This window comes from Primulina eburnea, chromosome 11, assembly GCF_022965805.1.
Source record: "Primulina eburnea isolate SZY01 chromosome 11, ASM2296580v1, whole genome shotgun sequence".
NCBI lineage: Eukaryota > Viridiplantae > Streptophyta > Magnoliopsida > Lamiales > Gesneriaceae > Primulina > Primulina eburnea.
In genome coordinates, this window is record NC_133111.1 from 9820061 (window position 1) to 9830807 (window position 10747).

The 10747-nt window shown below is 36.2% G+C and overlaps 1 protein-coding gene across 4 annotated transcripts; it reads left to right on the forward strand.

The window, feature by feature from the left end:
- The first annotated feature begins 1781 nt into the window (after nt 1–1781).
- Nucleotides 1782–8194, forward strand: LOC140804543 (uncharacterized). Of its 4 annotated transcripts, none has more exons than XM_073160585.1 (15): nt 1782–2023; nt 2101–2150; nt 2225–2318; nt 2415–2526; nt 2602–2672; nt 4697–4760; nt 5114–5176; nt 5935–6006; nt 6110–6211; nt 6552–6626; nt 6834–6950; nt 7162–7278; nt 7354–7410; nt 7487–7564; nt 7677–8194. In XM_073160585.1, the coding sequence occupies exons 1-14, from the start codon at nt 1872–1874 to the stop codon at nt 7544–7546; spliced, it is 1206 nt and encodes a 401-aa protein (XP_073016686.1). In that variant the 5' UTR covers nt 1782–1871; the 3' UTR covers nt 7547–7564; nt 7677–8194. The 4 variants fall into 4 exon arrangements, with proteins under 4 accessions (XP_073016686.1, XP_073016688.1, XP_073016687.1 ...); XM_073160587.1 differs by having other exon boundaries at nt 7756–8194; XM_073160586.1 differs by having other exon boundaries at nt 7831–8194.
- The last annotated feature ends 2553 nt before the right edge of the window (nt 8195–10747 follow it).

Consider the following 10747-nt stretch of genomic DNA (forward strand, 5'->3'; position numbering starts at 1 on the left):
TGACAAATCTTTGTAACCAAATCATTAGTTGAAACTCTGCTACAAAATGAAAAAAGAAATTGAATCTTCACAAATACAGATATAACCTCGTGGAACTCTCAATGAATCATCCTTGTTTAGCGCATCCCCTCCCAGCCCGTCAGAGCGTAGATGAAATTCATATTGCAGTCACATACCCCAAATACATTCACCTTGATAATACCTTTTCGATTTCTGTATCTTGCTTTATCTCGGCAAGGGACATGTACACCGATATGGGTTCCATCCATTGCGCCGAGGCAAACCTGTAAGCAATGTGTAAATAACATATATATCATCGAACCACAGATTAAGGAAACCGAACTTCAAAAAATAAATGATCCAAATGAGGTATTACCTTAAAACACCTCGTATATTGGTTGTAACATATATTATCATCATTGACAGGAGACGACTTGACTAGGAGTAGTGGATGTAACTTTAGCAACACTTTAAGAACATAATGAAAATGAGCAATAACTGTCTGTCCACTATGTATGTAATCATGCCCAGCTACCCGATCTTTTTATGATGCGCCAAAATAGACAAGAACATGACCACTTTGTCTTCGACTTGTACATATCTTGAATCACCTAACCCTCCTAAGTTTGTTAAAAAATAACCGAGTCGTGCAAACACGCTTTGATTCATCCTTAAGTTAGTCACACATTGGATATCTCCGATTTCAATAATCCTATGCAAATTGCTCAATTGAGCATTTACTCTTTCGATCATGTTGTACAAAGCAGCTTCTCTTCGACGGACACAACGGGTAATTGGGACCATTCGTGTATGCTCTCGTATTAGGAGACACAACATAAAAAAAGATCGACATAACATATGGTTGACCAGCAGAAAGATTACAATTTTTTTACGTTGCTCCATGTTGTCAGTAAACTCAACCGAAAACTGGAAATTTACGTGTGATTACCAAACAAATGACATGAATATTGTGAACTAACACGTGATTTAATGGATATGCGATTAACGAACATAGATGTTAAAATGCATAATGCAAAATTGTATTTCAATTATCAGTTCTAAAAAATTCCATACATTTTCTGTTACGAAATGTATATTTCAAAATTAAATTGTATGTAAGAAAAATAAAACTTATGCACCATCAATTACGTAGAGATTGCTAAAGAAAAGAAAGAAAATTACTCCACTGTCATAATGCAGAAAATGTTGTATTTTTGGAGAACTTCACAACTAACCCAACCTCACTTCCATAGCATAGCACAAGCTTCCATAGGCTCGCAATTAGAAATGAATGAGACGAAAATTCAGCAGAAATCATTATTGTCACGAATAAGAAGCGGGAAAATGAAGTCTTCGAAAAAAAAAACCCATTTCAAGAACTACAACATTTACCTCCAGAAACGAAAGCTTCCAAGATAGATGCAGACGACAGAAAAGTGCTTCACACTTCAACAATATAAATACGAGAGCCGACCATTGAAGAGAACAGAGAAGAAGTTGATATTTTACGTTGGTGGGATAAAGGGTAAATTGGGGAGGGAAAGCATAAATATATACTACTGTTCATGTCAGGATTGGGTGTACCATCAAAAAGTTGGGACTACTTTCTATGAGATTTCGTGGCCATACAGTGTAAATATCACGGGCTGGAAGTTATCACTTGTCACCTAAAAAACCAGTCAAACAACGGATAATACATTATTTATTCTTTAGTCCTCCGAAAATCACTTATATCAAACGTAGCCTAAAAAATTAAAGACGAAAATAGAAATAAATGAGAACAATTTGGACTGAAAAATGAATTATCCCAAAGATAAACTTGAGATTAGTCCCCACTCGAAGCGTGGCTGAGGAAACCGAAAAGAATAGCAATGGCGACTCCCCTTCCCCTCCCCCTTCCCTATCTCTACCGTACCAAAGCAACTCAACCCACCCATCCCCGGTGGCGGCTCTGTATCAAATGCGCCGACTCCTCCACCCCAAATCGCGGCTTTGGGTCCAACTCCAGAAAGACCGACAAAAAGTTCAGCACCAATTGGCATGTCTTTTGTCTTTTCATTTCACATATTTATTACGCTAATTTTTTTTTTTTTTTTGCAGGGAAAGGAAATCATCTTCATCTCAGCAATCTTCGACCGCATCACCTTACCGTAAGTTCGTAGTAACGTTGTTCCTGCTTTCTATACTGTTTAAAGAAATTGGCTTTTTATGATATTTGTTGCAGAAGCTCCGGGTTTAAGTTCTTCAACTGGTGGCAAAATTAAGTACACTTCTCCCGAGGATCTGGAGTTCCAACAACGCCTAGAACAAGTTAGAAAGTAATTTTTCATTCTAGCTTTGCAGACACTTGAAAAGATACAACTTGGATTTGGTTAAGTTATTACGATGACTATAAACTCCTGTCGCCTGGTAAGGTCGGCAATTGCGCAGAAAAAGGCAGAGGAGGAGAAGCAATATGGGGCAATCGATTATGATGCTCCCACTCAGACTACTGGTAGCACAGACTCGGTGGGACTGGGAACTAAGGTAATATCATGATTAGCAGTACTTGCTTATGCTTCCGGGTTGATGAGTGATTGCAGATTCAATGCTTCATGGTAGATTGGCGTTGGAGTTGCTGTCCTTGTGTTTGGGTTGATATTTGCACTTGGAGACTTTCTTCCTTCTGGAAGGTATGTATTTCATAGGCTAATGTCGTTGGCACATGCAGGAGAGATAAGCTCCTGAAATTTTGTTGTCTCAGAATTTTCAAGAATATTTGATGTCATGCTGTGGACCGGGTGTTGCAATCAGAATGATTGCCTGCTCTATACAAATGCCTAACAAGACGGGGATTTTGAGGGCTTTTGAACCAATTGCCCTTACTTCCGGCTGTATTCTTAGAGATGTAAACGAACCAAACCACTAACGAACTATTTGGAGTGCTTGGTAAAAAGCTCGTTCAAGATCGTTTGTTGATCTACCGAGCCGAGCTCGAGCATACGGATATTCGGCTCACGAGACTGTTCGTGAACTCGAGCTCGGCTTGTTTATGTAGCTCGCGAACTTGGCTCGTTTACTGTTTGCGAACTTGTTCGTTCATATGGCTCGCAAGCTCAAGCTCGAGTTCAGCTCGTTGATCTGGTTCGAACTTGGCTCGTCTACATATTCATGAATATGCTCACGAGCTCGAGCTTGGATCATTTGTTGAGTTGACAAATAAAAATATTAGTAGTAATGCATTTGGAAGGATTTGAATATTTGAGAAGGATTTGAATATTTAAACACAAGACCTTGTTGAAAGAAAGATGAATTTACATCATTTAGCTACAATTGCATTTTTGAATTTAATTTGCAGATCATTATACTAAATACTCTTGAAAACACAATAAATAAGATACATAACAATAAATCAACTTATTCTTTTTTCTCCCAAAAAGTTTACATTACTACTCAATATGCATGTTGAGTAAATTTACAAATTATTGTACTAAAATATTAATTAAAAAACTAGCACAATCAATAAATAAAACTAAACAAAATATACATACTAATTCATTTAAAAGGACTGAAGACATTAAAATAATATGAACTTGCAATACTAAGCCGATTGCAAATTTGAATAAAATTGTATATACCATACCGGAACATTCTTTCAAAAACTAGCATAATAAATAAATAAAGTATTGTCCAAATCTTAAAATGGTATTGCCATTGGCGTATCTAGAAAATTTAATTACAGAATTATATATAATCAATAGAATTCATAGAATAATAATAGGACTTTATAAGTTTAAAGTAATAAATTAGGCTTATCATTAATCAAATATGAAATAAATTTTAAAACCAAATCTTGGTACGATTTGTGAACCATTTACAGTAAATTAATTGAAATTTTGCATTTTTGCTACAACTAAGATATTTTAGAATATAATATTTTAAATAGAGTATCATGAATTTATATCGATAATAAAAAACTAAAATCTAAATTCTAGGATCGTACTTATATTATGACTATATATGATGAATGATATTTTAGACTTTTATTTAAATGAAATTATCAAAATGAAACTTGTTAATGTATTAAAACTTAACTACTAGGATCATCGATTTAAAACATCAAAATAGAATTATGACTTTATATGATGAATAATATTTTAGACTTTTAGTTAAATGAAATTATCTAAATGAAACTTATTAATGTATTAAACCTAACTACTAGGATTGTACAAAAAAATGGCAGTTAAATTTAAAATATACAAAAAAAATTAGAATCATATACGATGAATGGTTATTTTGGTAATTAAAATTATCCAATAAAAATAGTTAAAAGTGCTAAAAACAAACTGAATATTCATTATTTTTAAAATTTTCTTGAATAAAAATACGGAAATAAAGTTTGGGTATAGTACCTAAAAAAAACTTTACTTAGGTTTTTTCGTTTTGCTTATTTATGAATGAATTTATATTTTTTTGTCTTAGTTGGTTTATAGATATACATTCTATTGTATGCTCGAATCAAGCTCGATTCTATCTTTAACAAGCTCGCTTAACCAGCCGAGTTCGAGCATAGCTTCGAATCAAATTAATAATTGAAAATCTATATCCATACATTTGGCAAAGCTTGAACTCTTTAATTGTCAGCATATTTTGACTTTTAATGTGAAAGTTCTACCGTCTGCCACTTTCTGATGTACAAATTGAAATTGCATTGCAGCATTACAAAGGAGGCTGACATAGCTGATGAAGAAATTTCGAAAGAAGAGAGAGCAAATTTAGAGGTTAGCATGACATTCTTATATTTTTTAGCAATGTTCTAAGATTATAATTTTAAAGTTTCATTTATTTGCTTTGTAATTGCTAACTCATGTAAAATCCTAATAGCTCTTAAAGCACACACTGTTTAAATTTTTCTTGTGCATGCTGTATTCAGTCAAGTCAAATCTATGCAATGTTTCTTGGTGTATCTATATCTTTTCCAGGCCTGTATATTTTTCACTTGGTTTAATTATTATGTTTCTTGCTTTATCTGTGTCAATTTTACTGTTTAGAAGACCCTTCAACTATTTTTTTCCCCTTTCCGTCTCTGTCAGTCCTAGAGTTTTTAACGATAAGGTATGCTGATGTTGTGCAGGAGAGGCTGAAGAAATTTGAACAGGCACTTGCTGTATCCCCTGAGGATTCAAAGGCGCTTGAAGTGAGTAGTAATGTCATGTGAGATTATATTTTATATCTTGATATTATGCTGTAACAGCTTTGACTGTCATTGACGAAAATTGAAATAAGTTATTACATAATTTGTAAACTCTTTTGTTCAAGAAAAAATAATGTGCTAATGTGCAGGTCATATTCTTGTTTCTTCCGATATAATTCTTTGTTACCTGTGCATTACTGAGATTGTCAAACGCAGATTCTGGTGAAGTCATCCGTGTACTGGTTCACATTTGATGGTTCCTTGGTGATCAAGTGTGCAGTTTAGACACTTACTTTCTCTAGTGTAATTGGATTGCCAATGGGATATGCATGTAGATTTCCCATAGCTTGGTCCTATACAATATTTAGGTGTTAGCTATTTGAAAAGTGAAAACTCCAGGGAAGCATTTGTGCTGCTCAACTCTATAATAAGATAGTTTTGGACAAAGTGTAGAAGTGGTCATAACTATGGTATGTTGAGAGTCTTACCGAGCGATGCCTGCCTGGTTTCATAAATTCTGCACCTGGGCCATGATTCCAGTCTCTTTTGATGATCATGTTACAAAGCACTACTTGAGTACTGAGTAGTGTGGTAAACCACCTCAGACAATTCTTATGGTAGCTTTTTAAACATATTAGTTTAAATAAATGAAGAAAGAGATGTCAAGACCTAAACTGCACTAGGAAAAAGCTCTAATTTATGGTTTAAGCTTGATGTTGACCATGTTAAACCCTTTCAAATTGATTCAAGCATACATACAGGGAGCTGCAGTGACCTTGGCGGAAATGAGAGACTATAAAGGAGCTGCAACATTGCTTGAAAAATTGAGTGAGGTTTGCTATATATTGCTATTAATTTTGATACCATTACAAACATCTGCAGATTATAAATATCTGATGCTGGGCCTTATGTTAATTGACCTACTTTGATATGCAGAAAAAAGAAAATGATCCTGATGTTTTCCGTTTGCTTGGTGAAGTCAAATATGCGATCCAAGACTATGAAGGAAGCGCTAAAGCATACAGAAGTGCCTATATGGTTAGATATATTAGACTTGTGGGCATACGATATGTGAAAACACTGTCCCTGATGTAACCTGGACTCGTAATATATGTTAAAAAGGGGCACTAGTGTTTCCCATACTTGATTTGCCTAGCAAGTTAAAATCAGCCTAATAAAATAGACAATTGTTTTGTAACTTCTATGTAATTGCTGCATGAGGTTGACCTTCATGTATCTATATCCTTGTCACCACTTATCTCATGCACAAACAAGCAAAAAAAATAGTCCTTCACATGTTTTACTGAGGGTTCAGGAGAACTGGTAGTTAAGGTGATATGACTCCATTGCTGAATACCTGTCCTTTACTTTCCTGCAGACATCAAAGAGTTCTGATTTTGAAGTCCTTCGCGGTCTTACAAATGCATTGCTTGCTGCCAAGAAACCTGATCAGGTTGATAAAAAATACCATGCTTTATCTATCAATGGAGGATTGTTCATCAGCATGAGTGCTGAAATTTAATCTTAGATATTTCAAATTTCATGGATACAACTCAAGCAAAATGTTATGTATAGCCTGGTTTCGATATTGAATCTTTTGGGTTAGTATATCAATGCGATTGCTTATCATTTATCGCCAGTGTATGTGGTTCGTTTGTAGGCTGTTCAAGTCCTCCTGGCAACTCGTGGACAGCTCGATAAAGAAAAGTCCAGTGATAATAATGATATGACTGTCCGCAGCACAACTGGGACAAGTTCTGGTCTGGATCCCATTCAAGTGAGTTGTCCAGCTTTTAAATATACAATTTTTGGCATATACAGCTGGTACAGTTCATAAAAAATGTCGCAATGCATACTTTATTCCTTTGACGTGGCAACTTACCAATTTGGAAAAAGATGTTGATGTGATTTATGTTCAGATAAAGCATTAGATTTAGCATATAGGTGTGGTGAATTAAGTCAAGTGTTCTGTATTTCTAAATTCTCAGGTGGACTTGCTTCTCGGGAAAGCCTACGCAGATTGGGGTCACATCAGTGATGCAGTGTCCGTTTATGATCAACTCATTACTAACCACCCTGATGATTTCAGGGGTTACTTAGCCAAGGTTGATTTGAGCAACAAAATAAAGTTATTTTTAAAGCAACAGGCTTGCATGACTTTTGAATCTTGATATCTGTAGGGAATAGTGTTAAAACAGAATGGGAGCACAGGTGATGCAGAAAGGATGTTCATACAGGTGACCACGAAAAATGTCCCATTTTGCAACCTAATTCTTCAATAGACTCTTCATTTTAAATCAAATGTATGTGCAGGCACGATTCTTCGCACCTGCTGAAGCAAAGGTGCTGGTAGACAAATATGCACGACGATGACCAGCCATTTGCTATGAGGTACGAAGTATTAAAACAACTTCGAATAGAAAATTAACAATCAGTGGCAGCAATCGATATAGTCGACAAGTTGTGCTTGTTTGGCTACCAAGTGTATTTTATTACCCTTCAGGATTCTTTAGTTGTTTCATGATGAGGAACGAATTGATGGGTTTGGATCAATCTGGTTCTGGTTTTGTCATGAATTCAAGGATAATAAAGAACTTGGTGTGCCATCTGATTGAAAATGGGCCAAGCGCAACAAAACCATAACTTCTTTGATGCAGTACCAGGAGAAGCACTCTTTAATTGGTGATGATCAACTGCTCTCGAACAATGGCAGAGGTGGAAAGCACAAAAATAAGATTCCTAAAGGATTGGTGTCAACGCAGATTCCTTGTCCCGATGAGATTCCTGTCTGTGTCCGATTTCTGGATGTTGATGGAAATGTCAGCCGAAGAATTTGGATACGAGCAGGAAGGGGGGTCAAGGATTCCTTATGATGAACACGATTTTGAGCAATTAATAGAGAAGTGTCATGTAGCCTGTAAAATCAACTCCAAATCTAGCTAATCAGCCAGGTATACGTACTTGTATATGTGTATACTAGCATCTTTATGCACGCGTTTCATGTTTTCACAGTTCTTTGTTTCTGCATGTGTTGTGTGCATGTACACTTCTTTTTCTTTCATGAAGAGTAAAATGATAAATATCTATCACGTGGAGGAGGAATTTTACTTTGTGTTGGGTAGAATCGTAAATTTTGCATTGCTCAGGAGTAAAATAGTTGTTTGACAGGTTGGGCACAATTGAAATTGATTTTCACCCATTTCAATAAGGCGCTGGCTTAATATAGTAGATAGATAGATGTAGGTTTTTCTCATGCAGTCGAAAGTTCAATTTGTCGATGGGCGGAGCACCATCAGTACATTTCTTTGGAACACTACATATGTGGACACTGGACAGAGTTTCAGGTAATAATGGAAAATGGAGGTTTTGCCCTACAATCTGCCCAGGAAAATAAAAAGAAGAATATACCAATTTTACAGAACTGGCGGTCTGTAGATCATCAGTTGTTATCCTGCAAAGAATTTCTGTCATCTCTCCTCCCAGAAAATATTGGCTGACCTATGTTGCTGGTTTGTGAATTCTCAACCTTGTACAGACAAAATAAGCACAATCCTGCACGATAGAAAATTTTAAAGTATACCAGGGAATACAGCTAAAATCTTCATACTCCAAAAAGTTAAACTGAGTAGGCAAAAGAAACAAGAGGCGTCAAGAATTTTGCGTGAAGCAAGAAGATGTAACAAGATGCTTACCTATATATGCAACCGTGACACTTGAGACAGCTTGTCACGCCTCGAAACTCGAGATGGACACCGACGTTGTTTAACAATCACACAATCGAAATAACAAGTCTTTGTAGCACAATATAAACCACACCAGTTTATAACTCATAATTTAAACGTAACAACAATTGTCTTCACAATAACGAAATCCAAACGAAATAGTGATCAATACGGAAGCGTCTTACAATTCATTAAATCAGAAAATTCGAAATAAAATCTATTACTAATCTTGCGAATCATAAGCCCCAAAACTGTTCAGGCTCTTCATCCTCAACCTGTTCTTCGGATTTATCTGGGAGGGGAGAGCAAGGGGGATGAGTATTTTAGGAATACTCAGTAAATAGTGGCGTTTTGAACACAACATAAAATTTTCCATCATCTTCGAAATTTACATATAAATACAAAATGGTTTTCATAATCGTAACATCATATTCACATCATAATAACACTGCGATTTTTCACCTTTAACGGTTTACTGACGTCAGTTCCTAAGTTTTAATCCTCTAAGGGGGTGGGGCCATAAAACGGTTCTATCCCACTGTGGAGGGCCATATGTTGGAATTCCACCCATTTTCAGGGAAAACACATAAACGTACCAAAATTTCATAAAAAAAGAACGTAGAAACAGAGTGAAGGTGTTCAACCGAAACTTTCGAAAACAAAATAATTCATATGCAACATATTTTAAAACAAGCCCATTTACAGAGTATATTGATGCTAAAAACGTAGGTGTCTGGCTTCGGGAATTGAGTTGCTTCTCGTTTTTGCTCGGACAGTACTTCGGCTTCAATTTTTAGGCTAACTTCGGGACGATTTTCGGGCAGAGTTTCGACTAGGATGGTTGCTGGATTTTCGAAATTTTCAGCAAGAGAATTCGAAATTATAGGTGTAAGAAATGGCTAGGCTTGATGGAGTATTTATAGGTGAGGGAAAATGGTCTAAATTTGGTACCCAAATCATACCAAAATTCATGCCATATCTCACAAATTTGACTCCAAATCCTTGCCAATTTTCGAAAATTCATCAACCTAAGTTGTAAGATTTCTTGATCTCATGACCCTTAGTGTAGATATTATTATCTTAATACCAAAGATTTCCCAATAATTATTTTCTCGTAAGAATATCTCATTTAATACAATAATAAAAAAAACCTTATGCTAAATGTCCTTACAAATATTAATTACATTAGTGCAAGATTTTCGGTTCTCACATCCCTCCCTCTTTATGAGAAGTTTCGTCCTCGAAACTGGAGTTGGCTTGGTCTCCAAATAGGTAGGGATATTCCTTTCGCATATTCTTTTCAATTTCCCAAGTTGCTTCTCGCTCTGTGTGGTTGGACCACTGTACCTTGACGTAGAGAATGATACGTCGTCTAAGAGCTTGTTCCTTGGTGTCCACGATTCTAGTAAGGACTTCTTCGTATTTCAGTTCTTCTCAATTCACTTCGACCAAGAGCGGTTCTACTTCTAATACGTGACTCGGGTCTGGAATGTACCTCCTCAGTTGGGACACATGGAACACGTTGTGGATTCTCGACATGTTTGGTGGCAGTGTCAGTCTGCATGCTAGCGTGCCTACCTTTTCCAAGATCTCGAAGGGTCCAACATATCGAGGGTTCAGTTTTCCTGCCTTACTGAATCGGACAACACCTCTCATAGACGAGATTTTCACATAAGCCTTCTCGCCCACGTTGAACTCTATAGGCCTTCTTTTCAGATCTGCCCAACTCTTTTGTTGGTCTTGAGCTGCTTTGAGCTTTTCACGAACGATTCATCTGTACTAGCTCGGGTCCCACTACAGCTTTCTCTCCCACTTCATCCCAATAAAGTGGTGATTGAAATTTCCTCTCATA

What these genes read in the sequence shown, in the direction of transcription:
- LOC140804543 (XM_073160585.1), top strand. Translation starts at nt 1,872, where the DNA reads ATGGCGACTCCCCTTCCCCTCCCCCTTCCCTATCTCTACCGTACCAAA. An exon ending in GACTTTCTTCCTTCTGGAAG is followed by an intron (nt 2,673 to 4,696) that starts GTATGTATTTCA and finishes ATTGCATTGCAG; the next exon opens with CATTACAAAGGAGGCTGACA. An exon ending in CATACAGAAGTGCCTATATG is followed by an intron (nt 6,212 to 6,551) that starts GTTAGATATATT and finishes ACTTTCCTGCAG; the next exon opens with ACATCAAAGAGTTCTGATTT.